Source organism: Stegostoma tigrinum, chromosome 8 (assembly GCF_030684315.1).
Source record: "Stegostoma tigrinum isolate sSteTig4 chromosome 8, sSteTig4.hap1, whole genome shotgun sequence".
Taxonomy (NCBI): Eukaryota; Metazoa; Chordata; class Chondrichthyes; order Orectolobiformes; family Stegostomatidae; genus Stegostoma; species Stegostoma tigrinum.
In genome coordinates this window covers 56,063,187-56,085,441 of record NC_081361.1, presented here as the reverse complement: position 1 = coordinate 56,085,441, position 22,255 = coordinate 56,063,187, and the positions used below count along the sequence as shown (strand labels likewise).

The 22,255-nt window shown below is 41.0% G+C and overlaps 1 protein-coding gene across 8 annotated transcripts in view; it reads left to right on the top strand.

The window, feature by feature from the left end:
- oma1 (OMA1 zinc metallopeptidase) overlaps nucleotides 1–22,255 on the top strand; it is a 69,106-nt gene that overhangs the window by 21,524 nt on the left and 25,327 nt on the right. For 7 of the 8 annotated variants that reach the window (XM_048539712.1, XM_048539718.2, XM_048539717.2 and 4 more), the window contains exons 4-6: nucleotides 9,780–9,953; nucleotides 14,783–14,890; nucleotides 18,075–18,203. In XM_048539712.1, the coding sequence (XP_048395669.1) occupies nucleotides 9,780–9,953; nucleotides 14,783–14,890; nucleotides 18,075–18,203 (411 nt within the window). The remainder of the gene's footprint in view (nucleotides 1–9,779; nucleotides 9,954–14,782; nucleotides 14,891–18,074; nucleotides 18,204–22,255) is intronic. The other variant, XM_048539719.2, reaches the window with a different exon arrangement.

Sequence of the window (22,255 nt, the reverse complement as noted above, 5' to 3'; positions counted from 1 at the left end):
GCATCTCAGGAGCACAAAAGCTGACATTTCGGGCCTAGACCCTTCATCAGACAGGGGGATGGGGTGAGGGTTCTGGAATAAATAGGGAGAGAGGGGGAGGCGGATCGAAGATGGAGAGAAAAGAAGATAGGTGGAGAGAGTATAGGTGGGGAGGTAGGGAGGGGATAGGTCAGTCCAGGGAAGACGGACAGGTCAAGGAGGTGGGATGAGGTTAGTAGGTAGCTGGGGGTGCGGCTTGGGGTGGGAGGAAGGGATGGGTGAGAGGAAGAACAGGTTGGACTGGTTTTGGGATGCAGTGGGTGGAGTGGAAGAGCTGGGCTGGTTGTGTGGTGCAGTGGGGGGAGGGGACGAACTGGGCTGGTTTAGGGATGGAGTTGGGGAAGGGGAGATTTTGAAACTGGTGAAGTCCACATTGATACCATTAGGCTGCAGGGTTCCCAGGCGGAATATGAGTTGCTGTTCCTGCAACCTTCGGGTGGCATCATTGTGGCACTGCAGGAGACCCATGATGGACATGTCATCTAAAGAATGGGTGGCCATGGGCACCCGCATGGGCCCCAGCTATGCCTGCCTCTTTGTAGGTTAAGTGGAACAGTCCCTCTTCCGCAGCTACACAGGCCCCAAACCCCACCTCTTCCTCCGGTACATTGATGACTGTATCAGCGGCGCCTCTTGCTCCCCAGAGGAGCTCGAACAGTTCATCCACTTCACCAACACCTTCCACCCCAACCTTCAGTTCACCTGGGCCATCTCCAGCACATCCCTCACCTTCCTGGACCTCTCAGTCTCCATCTCAGGCAACCAGCTTGTAACTGATGTCCATTTCAAGCCCACCGACTCCCACAGCTACCTAGAATACACCTCCTCCCACCCACCCTCCTGCAAAAATTCCATCCCCTATTCCCAATTCCTCCGCCTCCGCCGCATCTGCTCCCATGACAAGACATTCCACTCCCGCACATCCCAGATGTCCAGATTCTTCAAGGACCGCAACTTTCCCCCCACAGTGATCGAGAACGCCCTCGACCGCGTCTCCCGTATTTCCCGCAACACGTCCCTCACACCCCGCCCCCACCACAACTGCCCAAAGAGGATCCCCCTCGTTCTCACACACCAACCCACCAACCTCCGGATACAACGCATCATCCTCCGACACTTCCGCCATCTATAATCCGACCCCGCCACCCAAGACATTTTTCCATCCCCACCCCTGTCTACTTTCCGGAGAGACCACTCTCTCCGTGACTCCCTTGTTCGCTCCACGCTGCCCTCCAACCCCACCACACCCGGCACCTTGCCCTGCAACCGCAGGAAATGCTACACTTGCCCCCACACCTCACCCCTATCCCAGGCCCCAAGATGACATTCCACATTAAGCAGAGGTTCACCTGCACATCTGCCAATGTGGTATACTGCATCCACTGTACCCGGTGTGGCTGCCTCTACATTGGGGAAACCAAGCAGAGGCTTGGAGACCGCTTTGCAGAACACCTCCGCTCAGTTCGCAACAAACTGCTGCACCTCCCAGTCGCAAACCATTTCCACTCCCCCTCCCATTCTTTAGATGACATGTCCATCATGGGCCTCCTGCACTGCCACAATGATGCCACCCGAAGGTTGCAGGAACAGCAACTCATATTCCGCCTGGGAACCCTGCAGCCTAATGGTATCAATGTGGACTTCACCAGTTTCAAAATCTCCCCTTCCCCAACTCCATCCCTAAACCAGCCCAGTTCGTCGCCTCCCCCCACTGCACCACACAACCAGCCCAGCTCTTCCACTCCACCCACTGCATCCCAAAACCAGTCCAACCTGTTCTTCCTCTCACCCATCCCTTCCTCCCACCCCAAGCCGCACCCCCATCTACCTACTAACCTCATCCCACCTCCTTGACCTGTCCGTCTTCCCTGGACTGACCTATCCCCTCCCTACCTCCCCACCTATACTCTCTCCACCTATCTTCTTTTCTCTCCATCTTCGGTCCGCCTCCCCCTCTCTCCCTATTTATTTCAGAACCCTCATCCCATCCCCCTCTCTGATGAAGGGTCTAGGCCCGAAACGTCAGCTTTTGTGCTCCTGAGATGCTGCTTGGCCTGCTGTGTTCATCCAGCCTCACGTTTTGTTGTCAAGGCAGTTGAGGAGCTGGGCGTGCTTTGCTCCCAACTGAGTTTGCAGCTGGCTAAATTGTATACGTCACCGGACCTGACCTTGTGTCGACCATTCCTGTTACCCATGCAGGCCATTCCCTTGGTTCCTACACCAAACTTTGTCTCCTGAAGCTTCGCAGAGACTTGTGTCCAGCCTTAGCGTTCCTTATACCATTCACCCCCCTTCCCCCACTTCTGATTTCTGCCCCTACTTTTTCCCGCAAGGCAAATGGCACTGGGCGGGCCTTGCAGAGTCATGGAATTGCTGCTTGGTCAACATGCGAGATGGCCTTGGCTCCTTGGATAGTCCCTCGACTTTCCTGAAAAGTCTCTGGATATTTAATTAGGACTTTGACGCCATTCTGTCATTGCCACTAAAATAACTCCATGAAGGCCAGTATTCTGGCACCAAGTCACCCTTTATTTACATTTGAAGAGTCCTTGACACTGATCCAGTTTCCTCAGAGCCAGTTCTCGGAATGAAAAAGGGACTCCTGTTTATATCTGTCAGCCAGGGTTCCCTGATTGGACCAGACTAACAGTCCCAGTCAGGGAACTCATATTCTGAGCTTTACCTGGTTGACCTTGTTACAATCACTATACTTGCCTCCAGACTTGCTTTTTCTTCTGGCATTGTTTCTTGCTGCAATGCAGTAATGAAATGTTTTGTACTTTAGCCTTCCAGATCACTTGTGTGATAATCCTTTCAGTATATCTGAATAAATGAATGCACTAATTAGCTGTATAAACTACATGATGCACTTCAGCCAAAATGCTCTCAATCACTGCAATTTAGCTTCTTTGTAGCTTGAAAACTTTGTATGTTTCTGAAATTTGGATATTATGTTACCAGATATTTCTGGACTCTTCACAATTAGCCATGCTCCCTATTTTTGTATCCTTTGCAAATTGTGACGCTGTACTACTTCTTTCCCAGTTCAGTCTCAGATACATTGAAAACAACAATGCTATGGAGCCTTACTGTGTAGCATCACTACTTCTATCCCTTCAGTCCAGAATCCATTCATTGACCACTGTCTTGTAGTTTGTCCCTTTGTTGTATTAGCTCCACTGAAGATTCATATGCCCCACATTCAATGCAATTCCTTTTTAGTAGAGTGTAGACATTCCTGAAAGAATACTCCAAATGTGTAGCACATTACTGACTTCTCTGATCCACAATAGGAACAGGAGTATGCCATTCAGTCATTCAAGCCTGTTTCATTATTTAATGAGGTCACGGCTGATCTGTGGCCTAACTCAAGACTACTTGTGCACTTCTGTATATAGAAATCAGACTTTCTCCTGCCATAATTTAACTAAAGAACAAAGTACAGTTATAAGAAAAGCTTACAGACTGACAGGAACTGCAGCCTCCAGAGTATTCAGGTTTTTGATAAGTGAAAATGAGATGATTTATGCTGTATTTTTACAGTTGGATCAATTATTTCTTCATTTACATTCCGCTAATTTACTAAACCTAATCCCGATGAGATTACTTTCCTGTTCATGCTGTATCTGCAATTATAAAAGTGCTTGTTTATTTTCATTTGTGCACTTTAAAAAATGTCTATAAAATTCCTGTTGAAACTTTTGGAATGAGACTAACAGTGATCAGGATTTCCTTTGTTATATAGCAGCAAAAGGGGATAGTTTCACCTTGCCTCAATTCATATGAAATCCAGTGGATGGCCTGTGTACTGCCTACCCATTTACCCCTGCAGTTACCATGTTTCACCAGCAGCAAGAGTGCCATCAAGACAATTGAGGCCCTTAAATCAGCTTTTAATTCCCTCTTAATTGCCTTCCTATTGCCACTGATACTTTACTTAGCAGTGGTAGTGTCCCAGGCTGACTATCCAGCCCAACATTTTTCTGTGCTCACATTGGTGGTAAGCAGGAGGTTTCCCTGCAACTAATCCCGGCAATTTTTTGAGGTGGGATTGCCTGACTGAGAGGGGAGAAAATCCTACCTTTACCTGTAACAATCAGCCACTTAATGGTTGTGTAGCAGCATACTGCTGGGGGAACTGTCCACTCCCAACTGCAGGGTCCTTGATACACCATCATGTCTAGCCCATTGCCTCAAACTTTCAACTGGCAGCTCCATTTTACTAAAATTAGAAAATAGAAAGGGAAAAAATACACCAAAGTTAATGTATAATTGTTCCCTGTTTCGTTATTTTTATACTTTATATTTTATATCATCAATAGCATTAGGTCAGGTGATGGAAGACTGGAGGTTGGCTAATATGGTGCCTCTATATTTTATAGTTTTCTTTTAAATTAAGAAATATAGCTCTATGCACATGGTTTAAGGTTGAGTGTGCCAAATAGACATAAATGATGAGTATCAGTCAGTGTTAGTGCCAAGCTTAGTTTTGAATGGTCTGTGAGAGGAAGAGAAGGCTCAGGGAATAAGGAGTTTGTTTTAAAGACAAATGAAAGAATGAATCAGTGTGGAAGGCGCTGCAAACAATGGAAATTCAGGATAAAGGGAGAATATGTTTTGAAGCTTGGAAGGCACAAGGTAGGAATATTCAAATATGGCAATGACTATAATTGAATATGTGGTAATGGATAGAAGGCCAAACAGGCTGTGATAGGAAGAGAGAAATCGAGTCATAAAGTTGTACAGCATGGAAACAGACCATGCCGACCATTTGGCCCATATCCCTCCAAACACTTCCTATTCATATACCCATCCAGGTGCCCTTTAGATGTTGTAATTGTACGAGGCTTCATCACATTGTCTGGCAGCTCATTCCATACACACACCACCCTCTGTGTAAAAAAAGTTGCCCATCAGGTCCTTTTTAAATCTTTCCACTCTGACCTTAAACCCATGCTGTCTAGTTTTGGACTGCCCTACCCCAGGGAAAAGACCTTGGCCACTCATCCTATCCATGCCCCTCATGATTTTATAAACCTCTATAAGGTCGCCCCTCAGGCTCCACCACTCTAGGGAAAATAGGCCCAATCTATTCAGCTTCTCCCCATAGCACAAACCCTCCAACTCTGGCAACATCCTTAAAATCTTTTCTGAATCCTTTCAAGTGTCACAATATCCTTCCTATAGGAGGGAGACCAGAATTGCATGCAGTATTCCAAAAGTGGCCTAACCAGTGTCCTGTACAGCCGCAACTTGACCTCTCAGCTCCTCTCTTCTGTGCATTGACCAATAAAGACAAGTATACCAAATTCCATCTTCAGCATTCTGTTAGCCTGGGACTCCACTTTCAAGTAACTGTGACCATGCACTCCGGGGTCTGTTTCTTCAACAACACTCCCCAGGACTTTACTATTAGGTGTAGAAGTCCTGCCCTGATTTACCTTTCCAAAATGCAGCACCTTCCATTTATCGAAAGTAAACTCCATCTGCCACTCCTCGGCCCGTTGGCCCATCTGATCAAGATCCCGTTGTACTCTGAGGCAGCCTTCTTCGCCATCCACTACATCTCCAATTTTGGTGATATTGGCATACTTACTAACCATACCTCCTATGTTCACGTCCAAATCATTTATATAAATGGCAAAAAGCAGGACACCCAGCACCGATCCTTATGGCATACCACTGTTCACAGTCCTCCAGTCTGAAAAGCAACCCTCCACCACCACCCTCTGTCTTCTACCTTTGAGCCAGCTCTGTATCCAAATGGCTAATTCTCCTTGTATTCAATGTGATCTGACCTTGCTAACCAGTCTACCATGAGGAATCTTTTCAAATGCCTTACCGAAGTCCACGTAGATCACATCCACTGCTCTCCCCTCATCAGTCCTCTTAAAAACTCGATCAGATTAGTGAGACACAATTTCCTATGCACAAAGCCATTTTGACTATCGCTAATCAGTCTTTGCCTTTCCAAATATATGTAAATCCTGTCCCTCAGGAGTCCCTGCCACAGCTTGTCCACTACTGATGTCAGGTCACAGGTCTGTAGTTTGCTGGCTTTTCCTTACCATCTTTCTTAAATAGAGGCACCATGTTAGCCAACCTCCAGTCTTCCGTTACCTGACCTAATGCTATTGATGATATAAATATCTCAGCAACGGACTTAGCAGTCACTTCCCTAGCTTCCCACAGAGTACGAGGGTAAAGCTGAATATCAAAGGTTACATTTGAAAACAAATTTATTTTCTTCATTCTAAATTATGTTTTATGTTAGGTTCAAAAGATGAACGAAACTTCTTCTGGCCATTGAGTTTTGTATTCTGAAATGAAAACAGAAAATGTTGGAAATATTCTACTAGTCAGGCAGCATTTATGTAGACAGAGATAAAAATGGCCTTTAAACTGAATGATTTACACTGTTTTCTCCTTCCACAGATGTTTTTTGACTTAATAAATACAACTTAATTGTTATTAAAGTTTGATGGAGCCGGTTGCAGTTAGCTAGCTTAAGACTCTTAAAGCTATTTCCAAATTGGTTAAATGTTGAAAACTCAAATTTCAGTACCTCATATTTCTGGCAGTTTTCACTTGGATTTTAGTTTACTGTTTCTCATCAAAGCAAAAACTTAATTGTGCCTAAGTGAGGACACTATCCCGTTTCTAATTATTTTCTCTATATCATGTGCACGCTGGGTAGCCGCAAGGCTGAGATTAGCAGTTCAGTAATCCAACATGTACATCCTTGCTGCTCGCAAAGACATTGCCAAATTAACAAATTCATGAACTAGTAGTGTACCACTGTAATTTTTATTTTATAGCTGTGTATGGTGTATTTGTAAACGTTCCTTAGCTGAGACTAATAACATTAAAATATACATTTTCAGTGGAATTAGAAAAAATGCAACTTCAGACACTTTCAGTTTAATTCTCAATAGCCTCATTGAATTTACAATTTTTGCCCTCGAGAGTCTGCGCAAATTTCACAATGTGCTCTTTCCAAATCTAAAGATTACCTGACCTTATTTTGCTGTAATGAAAGCAGAAAATGCTGGAAATACCCAGCAGCTCTAAAGTCATATATGGAGTTTTGATTTGAATATGACTCTTCTGAAACTTGAAGAAGAATCATTTTTACCTTGAAAAGTTAACAGTTTCTGCCCTTACAGATGCTGCTGCACCTGCTGAGTGCTTAACAGTAATTCCTATTTTTATTTCCAATTTTCAGCATTTGCAGAATTTTGCTTTTAACTCTGAACTTGGTTTAGAACCATTTTGGGTCTTTCTACCTTCCTCGAATTTGTCAATGATGTTGGAGGACTGCAGAATTACAAATATTATGTGTTGTTCAAACAGCCAGAATTCATATGACACCAGGTCCAACGGGTTTTTTGAAAGCTCAAGCTTTTGGAGCATTGCCCCTTTGTCAACTAAAGTTCAGTGTACCAGCATTTGATCCGTATTCTTCGAAACCCTTCCTATTCATGTACCCATCCAGATGCCCTTTAAATGTTGTAATTGTACCAGATTCCTCCATTTCCTGTGGCATTTCATTCCATATACACAGAACCCTCTGCGTGAAAAAGTTGCCCCTGAGGTCCCTTTTACATCTCTCTACTCTCACGTTAAACCTATGCCCTCTAGTTTTGGACTCTCCCACCTTGGGGAAAAGACCTTGGCTATTCACCCTATCCATGCTATTCCTGATTTTGTAAACCTCTGTAAGGTCACCCCTCAGCCTCCAATGCTGTAGGGAAAATAACCCCAGGCTATTCAGCCTCTCCCCATAGTGCAAACCCTCCAACCTAGGCAACATCCTTTAAATCTTTGCTGAATCCTTTCAAGTTTCACAATATCCTTCCTATAAGAGGGAGACCAAAATTGCATGCTGTATTCCAAAAGTGGCCTAACCAGTGTCCTGTACAGCCACAGCATGACCTCCCAACTCCCATACCCAATGCTCTGACCAATAAAGGCAAGGATGCTAAACACCTTCCTCACTAACCTATCTACCTGTGACTCCACTTTCAAGGAACTATGAACTTGCAGTCCTAGGTCTCTTTGTTCAGTAACAGTCCCCCGGACCTACCATTAAGTTTATAAGTCCTGCTCTGATTTGCCTTTCAAAAATGCAGCACCTCACATTTATCTAAATTAAAATTTCAGCAAAAAATGCATCCACACTTTCAAGACTATCAGATGGCAATGATTATTCTTTGCAATTCTGAAAACTGTATATCTTAATAAAAGCTACAAATTCAGAAGAATTTTCTGTTTGAAACACTGACCAAAGAATTTCTTCCCTTTTATATTTGTATGTAAAACCAGGACACTGAGCAACAATACACTTATGATTATATGTTGTACATCAGAAATAATTTTCCATAAATGGATTGATAAACCCTAAGTTCACCAAATAATAGCTTGTCAGACTGTCAGGTTGTATGTAGAACAAATGCACTTAACTCACCCCAAAGCATTAGTAAAATGTAACACCTTTATTCTGTTGTTAACTTGTTGGAGCAGGAATCAAATTTAGCAAAATGTGAAGATGATAACAAAACCATTCAGCAACTTGTGAAATGATATTTGAAGTGACTGAGAAAATCTGACAATTAGTATTGGAAAAATGAGACTGATATAAAGCACTGGTAAATTTTAATAAAATAGGATAAGACTGGTTACGATTAAACTGCATGATGCAAATTCGTCCTTCACAAATTCATCTTTTTGCAAAGTCTACAGAGAAAGATATAAACTTTTTATAAATAACTAATTTTGAAAATCTGAGGAAATGTAGGCTAATTCTAAAATATGATACTCTGCATAATTCTGTTTTCTTACGCACCAACATATAGATTAGCCACTTTCTGATAAACAGTAGCACAATGTAATTTATCAGTAGAGGGGTTACTGGAGTGTGCTGTCAGTGAGTACAGCTAGATAAATTCTTACAAGGTGTATTTTAACATCAACATTGTACTTTATTGTCCCAAGTGCATGAAGGACAATGATTAAATAAAGAATTTTCAATTCTACAGCGCTGATGACTATCATTACTTTGGAGAGCCCCAGAGAATTCTGTTTACAAAGAATGAATTATTTTTGAAGTGTAGTCATTCTCGTAATATATTGTAAAGTAACCACTCCTTACACGCAGTGCTGATTTTGTATCTCAAGATACGGCGGAAGACTCATACAGTGAATAAAGGTTGCAGAGGTACCAGCCTTACAGTTATAGGGGCAGAGCTTAGAAAGGAAGAAAATGTTTTGGAGATGTTGAGGGAGGCAGTCACTGTGGGCAAGGGGTACCATAGCTCATGTAGTCACTGAACTCGTGATGCTGCCAAGGTTAGATTACATGGATTTCCTACTTAGTTTGATATCCAATTGGTGGTCTAGGAACTTGGAATGGAACAATGCAACTTTGATAATGCCCATTGTACATAACTTTTAAGCTAAGCCATGGTGTTTTGGAAGAAAAGTGAAGGGGGAAATCATGCCTTAGCTATTCTTTCTTATTTTCCAGTGTCTGGCTTATAGTGGCTTTTTGAAAAGACTGGGGAGCAAGGCCAGCTCAATCACGGTGTGGTTCAGAAGGTCTCTCAGGCCTGGGAAGAAAATCACACACTTAATGTAGCTTAATTATCATCTTAACATTTTTAAATGAATTGTTGGATTAACTTTACCATGAATAATTGCTGAAACCATGTTTGTTTCTCATTATTTCTTTCCTCCCTCAGGTGCTGGAGAGCTACAAGGATAAAATTCTACCTGTGACTGACCCAATGTATAAAACCACTCAGTTTATTTTAAACCAGTTGGTTGAAAAAAACAAAGATATCCCGGGAGTTTCTGAAACTACATGGAGTATTAATGTTGTTGACGATCCAGAGATAAATGCCTTTGTCATGCCAGTAAGAAATAAACCACGAAATGTCTTCAGGCTAAAGATGTAAACATTTACTATAACTACACTAACAGCTTAATTGGGATCTTTGCAATATCAGAGTCATCATATTCAGTTATGAATTCTGTATTACAACTGAAAAATAATTTCCTTATTCTATCCTCTTGAGGCTTACTTGATTAGTATTTTTCTGCAGTTAACATGTCATTACAGTGTTTAATCAGTGAAGTGTCTCTAACGCTTCAGCTTTTGTTAAGTGTCCAACTTAATCCGTGTCACATTCCAATTAATTCAGAACCTCATCAACCTGTACTTGATGTTACCTCATACAATGAAGCAGGACCCAATAATAAGTGCCAATTAGAATTTTATTCTAAAATATAGCTGAAAGTGATATTTAATTAAGGCCTCCTGGTGACAATAATGTGAACTTTATCAGTTATCATTAACCATCTACAAATGATGGAGTGTAGTGCATCAATACATAGGACAACATCGTGAGGAAGGGGCATAGTTTCATTTTCAATTTCCCAGGTGTTGCTGAATTCCCAACCCTGGCATTGCTGGCCCTCTAAGTACAGCAGATGCATCACTCAATATGAGTGAATATTGCAGGAAAGAGAGTTTCTTTACATTACATTCTGATTTACTACCAAAAACAAGTACATAGCTTTTGTGATTTCAGTATTTTGTTTAAATTGGATCTGCATATTGAGCAAAGATCTTTCTAAGGATAAATCCAAGCATGGTGTTTTCATCTGGTAGCAATTAGAACATATACTTCAAAGTTTGAAATAACATTTTTGTACTGTAAGACTAACCTACATATATAAGATTAATTGTTCACTAGGAACAGGCTAATGACCAATTTCCTGCAGACTATATCAGTTAAAAATAGAAGAATTAGTGACTTCCACTGCAAAAACTACTTAACAAGTGCGCGAGCTCCAAAACAAATTCGGTACTCAAGTTGATCTGCATCATTTCATTTCGATAATGTATTCCAGTGGCAAAACATTTACATTGGATGTTCCTTTTGTGCTAGTGGTTGTGTTTCTTCACCACTGATTTACTACCATAATCTGACCATATTTACAAGATGGAATTGACCTGTGATAATGGGAACTGCAGATGCTGGAGAATCCAAGATATTAAAGTGTGAAGCTGGATGAACACAGCAGGCCAAGCAGCATCTCAGGAGCACACAAGCTGACGTTTCAGGCCTAGACCCTTCATCAGCGAGGGGGATGGGATGAGGGTTCTGGAATAAATAGGGAGAGAGGGAGGCGGACCAAAGATGGAGAGAAAAGAAGATAGGTGGAGAGTAGAGTATAGGTGGAGAGGTAGGGAGGGGATAGGTCAGTCCAGGGAAGACGGACAGGTCAAGGAGGTGGGATGAGGTTAGTAGGTAGGAAATGGAGGTGCAGCTTGGGGTGGGAGGAAGGGATGGGTGAGAGGAAGAACAGGTTAGGAAAGCAGAGACAGGCTGGGCTGGTTGTGTGTTGCAGTGGGGGTAGGGGACGAACTGGGCTGGTTTTGGGATGCGGTGGGGGAAGGGGAGATTTTGAAGCTGGTGAAGTCCACGTTGATACCATTGGGCTGCAGAGTTCCCAAGTGGACTATGAGTTGCTGTTCCTGCAACCTTCGGGTGGCATCATTGTGGCACTGCAGGAGGCCCATGATGGACTGCACCTCCAGTCACGAACCATTTCAACTCCCCCTCCCATTCTTTAGATGACATGTCCATCATGGGCCTCCTGCAGTGCCACAATGATGCCACCCAAAGGTTGCAGGAACAGCAACTCATATTCCGCTTGGGAATCCTGCAGCCCAATGGTATCAATGTGGATTTCACCAGCTTCAAAATCTCCCTTTCCCCCACCGCATCCCAAAACCAGCCCAGTTCGTCTCCTCCCCCCACTGCACCACACAACCAGCCCAGCCTGTCTCTGCCTCCCTAACCTGTTCTTCGTCTCACCCATCCCTTCCTCCCACCTCAAGCCGCACCTCCATTTCCTACCTACTAACCTCATCCCACCTCCTTGACCTGTCCGTCTTCCCTGGACTGACCTATCCCCTCCGTACTTCCCCACCTATACACTCCTCTCCACCTATCTTCTTTTCTCTCCATCTACGGTCCGCCTCCCCCCCCTCCCTATTTATTCCAGAACCCTCACCCCTTCCCCCTCTCCGATGAAGGGTCTAGGCCCGAAACGTCAGATTTTGTGCTCCTGAGATGCTGCTTGGCCTGCTGTGTTCATCCAGCTTCACACTTTATGGAATTGACCTCCTTGTTTGTAACATGTCATGATTTCAAACTGACTCAGCAGTGATGATTTTGAGAATGCACTGCCCTTAAAATGTTTGACCAAAGAGAGAGAGAGAGAGAGAGAGAATGCTTCTAAACTAAATTAATCACCATTAAAAGAAAAATAATCAGCGCATTGTGCACAATTTGTGTGGATGCTTTGTTATCTGGATGGGACAGGTTTACTGCTTTTTGCTTGTCCTTCTGTTGATATTTCTATCTTTACACTTGCTGCATGTTAGTTTTATTGAATTTATGTGCTATTTTAAATGATTAGGAAAGGAATCCTATGGAGTTTGCAGGAAGGAAGCCTGTGAAGCCATTCCCAGAACATGGTTATACTTAAGTCACATCAATACATGATGATGTTTTACAAACATTGTTTTTCTCTGCAATTTGGTGGCTGCCTTCCTCCGATTACAGCAGCCTTCAGTCCAATTTCCTGCAGGGATTCAGAAGGCCACCTCTCCCATCCACCTGATCAGTGTTGTACGTGTAATTAAAACAAAATTATGTTTCACCATGTGGTTGGTACTTTTGCTGCCACTATCTTCTTTTAAATGTAGTGATTTATCCATTGCTTGATCTATTGTGATAGATGAAAACCATTTATTGGTCAATAACTACAAGATGCTGTGTATTGAGCAAATAGGTTATTGCGTTGTTAACAACTGGTTCCAGCTTACCTTGATCGACATTGTTGTGGAGAATAAGAAGCGGGCCTAGGCAACTCTGGTCATAAGTCCTTATGATGGTGCTTCAGGCAGTCCTAAGCATTAGCCCTTCAGACCCTTGAACACTGTATAACTATCAGGATGCCATTTCTGTGACACAGAGATCATTAAAAACTCAGGCAAATGATCTTTTCTTTTGCTTCAGTCTGACCAAATATCTTCAGCAAATATTGAAATTGCATACTATAAAGCTGTGCTTTACTCAGTAATATATTTTAGGCTTGAAAGCTAGGTGTCCCCGTTTTTGAATATGGGCTTCATGATTCATTGCTACCTGCCTGCATTGATTCTGGTTGAGGCGGGCAGTGTGCAAATTTTGGTGTAGATACCTTACCTGCATGAATGTAGCACATAATCGATTGCATCTCACAGCCCCTTTGTGTTGCTAGATAATAAAATGTGAGGCTGGATGAACACAGCAGGCCAAGCAGCATCTCAGGAGCACAAAAGCTGACGTTTCGGGCCTAGACCCGTCATCAGAGAGGGGGATGGGGGGAGGGAACTGGAATAAATAGGGAGAGAGGGGGAGGCGGACCAAAGATGGAGAGTAAAGAAGATAGGTGGAGAGAGTGTAGGTGGGGAGGTAGGGAGGGGATAGGTCAGTCCAGGGAAGACGGACAGGTCAAGGAGGTGGGATGAGGTTAGTAGGTAGATGGGGGTGCGGCTTGGGGTGGGAGGAAGGGATGGGTGAGAGGAAGAACCGGTTAGGGAGGCAGAGACAGGTTGGACTGGTTGCTGTTTGCTTATATGTTCAATAGGAGGCCCATCAGCATTGTGCAGACACATTAGCTAATCTGCTGCTCTGAAAGGTAGGCCTTTGCTTCTAAAAGGAAGCTGTATGGAATAATATTGATGAAATTTCAATTGTTGAAAGTTTACCATTAGCTCACTGTGTTATAGTGTGAGGCTGAAGATATTTATTGGTGAGCTGAGCATGAGGGATGATATCATTGTTTTGTAGATGACTAGGAGAACATTCAAACATCACACTCAGAAGGGAATGGGATTAATGACTGGGAAGGTAAATACCTCCAATCTGTACCTGAAGACCTGAGAGCAGTGTTACAAGTAATACAATGAACTCATGTTGTCAAGGTTAGTGAATGGATCTTCACATAGAACCTTCCTAGCAAACCAGTACCCTCCAACACTGCTCAAAGCTCACCATCCGCATCACTTACTCAACAGTAAGTCCTTGGCATGTCCGACATGTACTCATCATCCAGTAATATCACCTCATCCTCTCTCTCACACACGTCTGCCTCCACTTAGGTTGCACACACACATTGGCATTCGGACAGCGTCCGATTTGAGAGTTGCTATGAAGATTAATGTTTCACCTCTGGATTTTCCGATGATATCATAAACATCAAGAATTCCAGCTGTGCTTCCTAACCTGTGATTTGGAAATATGGTTCACCATTGTTACCTTGTAGAGCAGTTTATTCTTTCCTTTCCCGCTCATCCACTTACCAAATACCATAAGATTTGCTAGTTTTGGGCATTATTTTGTGATGGGCACATTAGCCATGAAACAATTGTTTGATTAGGACAATTACATTGACACATTTATTTCATCTCCAGTAGCAAGAAGTAATAAATCCTCAGGAGGTTATTATGGACTTGGATAAATTATTTTCAGATTTTGAATACAGCCAAAATTTGGTACACAATCAGTACAATGAGTATTGAGAGAATCATTCAGCATTAAATTCCAGCCTTATCATTTATCCTTTCCTAACTTTGTGTTGAAGAAGTGCCCCTTTCTAATGAAATTATTTTCTCTTTGCATAGAATGGGCAGGTATTTGTTTTGACTGGGCTGTTCAAAGCTGTGGCAGATACTGATCAACTTGCATGTATTCTAGGTCATGAGATGGCTCATTGTCTCCTTGCTCATGGGGTGAGTACAATTCATTGCTCTCAATTGTTTGGAAAGAATAACATTTAAGATTTTTAAAAAATGCTGTCTCTAAAAATTCAAATTCCACCATCCGCTGTAATAGGGTTTAAACAGAGGTATTCACAGGGTAATCTGGGTGTCTGGGTTACTAGTGCAGCAAAAATACCAGTGAGCTATCACCTCCTCTCACGTCACCAAGGCCATCTATTGCCACTTCTTTGACACTGTTTAACTGGACCTCTGATTCAACTCATTTCCTGTGCTATTGAAACATTTGTTCCCTTTAGACATGACTTTCTAATGACTTCTCAAATAGGACTCCCATCTTGTCTGCTCTGTAAATGTGAGCTCATCCAATTATCTGCTTTCCCGATCCTAATTTACTATTTAGCTCAATCATGTTGAAATATATTTGTTCCTCATGTGAAAGTACCTTAATTTTAAAATAAAATACAAAAGAAGTTCAGACGCTGGGAACCAGAAACAAAAACAAATTGGTGAGAATGTAGAAGCATTTGAAATTGACAACAAGCATTTTAAAATCAAAAATTTGCTGGAAAATCTCAGCAGGTGTGAGGAACACTGGGACCCAAAATGTTAACTCTGATTTCTCTCCACAGATGCTGCTAGACCTGCTGAGCTTTTCAAGCAATTTTTTGATTTTAAAATGCGTGTGTTCAATTTCAAATGCCTCTACATCGTCACCTCTCCCTAACTGTGATCTAATAGTTTGGCCTCTTACAGATGGCCAATTTTCATTTCATTTTCCATCCAGTTACTTTACAACCCTCCAGTCTCAACATGGAGCTTAACAATTTCAGAACGGTAACACATTCTCCACGTTTGTTACCCACCTCCACATTCCCATGTCCTGTTCTGGAAGGGTTGTTCCCAGCACTGGCAACTCATTTTTTAATTATTCACAGTTCCTATTAGCACCCATTCACCATTTATCTCTCTCTTGGCTTATCATCAGTAACCCCTTCTGCTTCTGCTTTTTTTTCCCCCTCACCCTCTTTGACCACTGTCTCCATCTATTTGACTCACTCCTCCCCTTTTTGACAGCCTAAATACCATTGTTCCCCAGCTACTTTCAGTTCTGACAAAGGGCCACTGGACTTGAAACATTAACTCTGTTTCTCTCTCCAGAGATACTGCCAGACCTGTTGAGTTTCTCTAGCACTTTGTTTTTTGTTTTATATCTCTAGCACCTGCAGTTCTTATCAGCCAACCATTAACAGCTTTATTCTCAGCTGTCTTGGCCCTATGGTCTGGAATACTCACAGTAAAACACTCTGCTTCTCCTTTAAAAAGCTGTTCTATTTCTGCCATTTCATTATCATTGTCTGTGATTTTATCTTTACTGCTTTTATTGTGCCTTTTGAATATTTAACTATGCTTTTTGGTATTTTATTTCATTATTTAGCTTCATCGTTCCTGTTTTGACTATTAGATTTTTCTCCCCTGTAGTTTTTTCATGTTCTCCCCTACCGTGTTGTCCCCTGTTGTCCATGCATTTAGTTGCTTCTACTTTTGTAACTCTCAATTTCTTCCACTTGTGTTCATTATCCCTGATGTCTCATCAGTTTTTGTTTCTTTTCCTCTTGTTTTTGACAGAACATAGTTTTTAAACACAGGTCAAGAAAACTGTCAAATACGTGTTCCATTGTTGTTACACATCCTTGTTTGCAAATACTGCTGTTCACTAATTTCCCAAATTTTAGTAACAACCCCTCAAAATGAACATTTCTCCAATTTATTGACCTGGACGTTGTCAGGTTAATTCTAATTATCATCTTAAAGTATATTATGTTATGATCAGTATTGACTAGATGTTCACTTAGTTTCACTTCTCTTATTTGTTCTAGTTCATTTCCCATTGTCAGATCCCTTGTAGAACTCTTTACAGACCAAAAAGGAGACCTGTACATAACACACCTACTGGACAGTTAATTTTGGTACATTTGAAAGCCCCCATCATATTTTGTGCCTGTTCATTTGTGTTTGTGTTTCTTTCTTTATCTCATTTTCACTATTTAGTGTTCTATAGATTTCTAGTATGAGTATGATTGATCTTTTATCTATATTCACATGAATTCTATATCTGTCTTAATTATGATTCTTTCACATTTTCGACAGTTATACTATCTCTAATAAATTCAACTGACTCAGCTCGCCTTTGTCCTTATCTGCCTTTACTAAAGAGATAACATAGTGTGGAGCTGGAGGAACATAGCTCCACACTGTGTTGTCTCTGAGTCCAAACATCTGCATTTCTTGCGACCTACCTTTTACTAAATACATAACACTTGTAATGCTTAATTCCCAAGCCTAATTTTTCTGCAGCCATAACTCCACAATCCCAACTACATTTGGTTCTCACAATGTATTACTGTTTCCAGTCCCCCTGTGTTTATTACAAACTGCATCTATTGCTATACAGATGATTTCAATCATCTTTCGTAACAGTTCTTGCCACTTTATTGCAATCAACTTTTTACATTTCTTTCTATAAGTCGTTTCTTCCTTATTTGTGTGCTCCTTTTGTGTAATCTCCTGTGCTCTTCCTTCCTCTTTTGTTTCATAGTTTAGCTTTTCTCATTTCTTCTAGATCCTTCCTCCGCTTGACTGGTTGAAAGTCTTTGACCTACTTACTTTGTTCGGTGCAAGAATGATCACACTCTGATCCACACTATTCAGCTGTATCATCCATGGCTAACTTGCTGCTACTTTATCTGAGTCAGAAACTGGAGTTCATGTCCCTCTCCAGGACTTGGACATCAAAAGACTCCCCAGTGTAGTACTGAGTGGATTGATTTGAAAATGGTTGTCAACTTGAGGTTTTATAATTAGACTGGTTTAATTTTTGACAGGGAAGACTTGTTAGATCAATGTCATAGGCTGTTGAATCATCGCAAGTATGCTACAATTAACATAAATTTGATTTAGTTTTAGAAGAGTTGTAGGATTCATTTACATCTTTAGGAGCAGGTTGGGGTTCATGGACAATATAATGAGGCAATGGAAAATCTGGATAATTGTAATGTGGATAATGAGGTTCCATTACATATGCATAGATCTGACACCATTGTGATGATATTTACATGCAGTTGACACATTTTCAATTAAATGAATAACCACTGACTTACTAGGATGTTAGTCATGTGATCATGTTGATTTCTAGGCGGAACATGCAAGTATAATTCAACTCCTAGATTTTGTGTGCCTTGTTTTCTTGACACTCATTTGGGCTACGTTCCCACGGGATAGCCTTGCTGCTCTGGGACAGTGGATCCAAAAGAAACTGATTGAGGTGAGAATATTCCCTTGTTTGCTGTGAATGTAGATTTTTAGATTAACTTTGAAATTAGCAGATAGTAGTGAGCAGTGACAAGTTGGAAAAGAACAATGCTTACCCTGTGCAGATAAAAATCATAACTTGTTCAAAATGGAGCAGTTTGTTTTGTATTCCTGTCTGACTTATACAGAAATTACAATAACTGCCTACCAAAGTGCATCGACTCATGCTGGACTATGATTCATGATGGCTCTGATTCTAGCAGTTTGCTATCATCTCAGTTGCCTGATGTAACGAATGAGCAATTTTTGATAATCAGATAGCTAACATGTTTTTTCTTTCCCGGTGCATTGATGAAGTTGTCAGACCCCTGCTGTTTTTTGGGCTGGCGTATGTTAACTCAGCACAAACTGAACTCTTCCAGTTCTGTATGCTTGATTTAGGTGCTAGGTGCTGTATTTACTCACCATCATGTTGGGAACATTGCGGAACAACAAACCAGCTCGGCGAGCCAACCAACCACAACATCCACAACCCGAGCTACAAATCTACTCTAAAACCTTAGACATTGTTTCTTTTATAAAGTATTAAATTAAGAGTGAAATGTTTATTAAAGTTAGTTCTCAGCATGATTAGTCAGAGAATATGTGATTATTAAAATCCTAATTGTTACAGTGAGACTGTCTTTAATGTTTTCTAGGGTAGGACGTGCAGCCCTGCTTCCAACCTTATCTTTCACTTTGTTAGGCAGCTATTGTAATTTCTGTATAGTGAGTTTAGGAATGCAAACAAAATCAGTTACCTGCTTTCTTGAAACCTTTCTCTGTGCTGATGGCTCAGCCTGACCCCAATTTTTAGGGTTCCTTGCCCCTGCTATTACTGCCAACTGACAACCTGAACTAGTCTCATTGTTGGGAATGATTCCCAGTTCTGCCCTGCTGGTTGACCTTACCTTCATCTTATTTCTGTGTCTGGTCCTTTGGAAATAATTCACTTCCCAAGTGATTGCGTTAACATTTAAATTATTTTGAGGTACGTTTTACTTTGAATATCCTTTGACTTTTATATTTAAAATGAAACTTATTTCAATGTAATAAAATTTGAAATCCCCTCATGCTCCTGCAATTTAAGTTTTTTATTCTTTTTCTTTTGCCATTGTTAAATAGGGATCATGTTGAAAGCAACGAGAGGGGAATGATGCGGGCATCGAGGGAAATTCTGAAAGGATTATGGAATGGGTACAGACAGCTTCATGCACTATCACCTTAGACACAAGCTGGACAATGACAGAGAGGCACTGGAGGGGGATAGTGCAAATAACACTTACAAAGTATTGAAACTGGTTATGCAGTAGAGTTAGCTATTGTTTTAGGAGGCATGAATCAGTGTCAGAAGCAATGTTGGCAGTGACATAAAAATGAGTCAACAATGACAAGTAACTTGTCAGATATAAAAGCAACCACTCTGTACTATAAACTAAATTTTCTTAAACGTGCCACCATAAGATGAAAATTGCAGACCTTTACTTTTGGATGGCTCATTATTTCACACTCAGAAGGAAATGGGAAAACAACAAAAACAAAAATAAAATAGGCAAACAAGGTGAAAAGAAATTTTCGGCAAAATTATAACAGAATGCAAAAGGATACAAAGAAATATCCAGACAAATGCATTGTACACAAAAAAGACATGGTGACATCTGATGTGTGGTGATTAATATCATTGGAAGTGTACTACTCATATGAGAGAACCGTTGTGATCTGTCACCCTGTGACGTTCTGTTTCACTAATGGAAAATATTGTCTGTTCAGGTGTTTTTAAAAAATCGATATGCATGATGAAGGAAACTCGGTTAACTAAACCACCTCAAGTTATCTTTATTGAGAGTGATTTTATTGAGATACATTGATTTCTTAGGTCTCTGTCTTTGAGGTGTGTGAAAAATGTAAATGACCCAGTTATTGATATTTCTGAGTTTTACATAAAACACTAGGCTACACTTTTGCAATATAGAGCTTTAGTCTTTGTTTTTATTTGAAATTTAACACTAGAGTAGTAGCAGCAGTTACGTGATCAAGACAAGTTTTGATTGAATGTAGCCTTGTGAAAAGTGGCGTCTTTATGACTCTGGAATCCACAGCCGCATATTGTGTATCCTTGTACATACATCTAACCCCCTGTAAAACCACAGCATTTCTTTAGATGAAAGCTGGGATTCTACATCATACTGTTCATGTTACTTTCTAGGGGGCTCTCTAACTAAATGTAGCTAACAGTCAAATGAACCCAAAATTACAGCAGAGGCACTGATAACACACCTTGAAGTAAATCTAATAGCCATCATAGAGTTGTGACTGCAAATTGACATTGATTGGGACCCGAATATTGAAGGGTACGTGACGTTTTAGGAACAATAGGAAGCTCGAGAAATGTGGAGATGTGTCTGTGTTTAGTTAATGCCGGTATTAGCACAATAGAAATGGATGACCTTCATTCTGGAAATCAAGATGTAGCTACAGTTTCGGAGAGATGAGAAACAAAGGCAATAAGTTATTTGTGGGAGTGGTGTACAGTTCTCCGAACTGAAACAACAGGGCAAGATGGAATATAAAGGACAAAATGGTGGGAGTTTGTCAGAAAAGTGCAGGAAAATTTTAAGGGACTTTAATCAACGTATAGACGAAAAATCAGAAGGGCAAAGGTGGTTAAATGAGGAGCTCATCGAGTGTTTTTGAAATAGCTTCCTAGACTTGCATGTTTTGGAATCAGCCAGACAACTAGCTATATTAGATATGGTGCTGTGAAATGAGATGAAATAAATTAGTGACCTCACAGTGAATGTACCTTTGGGTGGCAGTGGTCAGAAGATGATTGAAATTTAAATTTCAATTTGAGCGAGAGAAGAATGTGTCCAAAACTAGCATTTTAAACTTAATTGAGGGCACATAAGAAGAATAAGCTAAAGTGAATTGGTAAATTAGCTTAAGGCATACGTCAATAGAGATGAAATGGCACACGTTTCTGAATCAGTACATTCCAATGAGAAAGAAAAATTCTAAGGGAAGGATCTCTCACTCTTATGGTTAACACAAAATGTTAAAGGTAGTATGAAATTTAAGGAAAATAACATAATGCAATGATGGGAGGTAGGGCAGAATAACTAAAAAAGTACTATGGAATGCAAGAGAAAGTTAGTTACACATTGAAAAGCAGCAAGAGATTTTACACACATTTTTTTAAAAATGTTGACAAAGTGAACAATGGTTCAAGAAAGTGAGTCTGGGGAATTAATGATGGAAGTAAGGAGATGGCAGATGAATTGAATAGGTAGTGAATAGGCATTGAATAGGTTTTCATTGAGGAGGATGCAAGTAATCCCAGAAATAACTGAATCAGAAAATAGAATGGAGTTTAAGAAAATTGCAATCACCAGTGAAGTGGTAGTGAGCAAATTGCTGGAGCTATAAGCTGTTAAATCCTTGATTCCTGATAGGCTTCAACTTAAGGTCTTAAAAGAAATGCTAGTGAGATTGTTAATGCTTTGATTTTAATTTTCCAGAATTCCCTAAATTGAGGGAACATTCCATTAGATTGGAAAATAGAACATGTAACTTGCTTTTATTTGAAAAGGGCAAGAATATTAATAAAGAGCAAACTACAGGCCAGTTAGCTTAACATCAGTCGTAAGGAAGATATTAGAGACTATTATTAAAGCTGCTAGAGAAAAGTTCAAGGTAATCAGACATAGGCAATATGTGACAAACTTACTGGAATTCTTTGAAAAATAATATGCTTTGGATGAAGAGGAACAAGTTGATGCATTGTACTCAGATATCCAGAAAGCATTTGATAAGATGTCATATCAAAACTTATTGTGGAAAATAAACTAGAGGATTGTGTTTTGGCATGAATAGAAGATTCCTTCCTGTTAGCTAAAGGACAAAATAGGATAAATAAGTATTTTTCTGGTTGGCAAGATGTAACTGATGAGTGCCGTGGGTTCACTGTTGGGCTTCCCCTGTTTATAATTTATATGTGTATGAGTGGAATGAAGGGCTCAAAGGTAC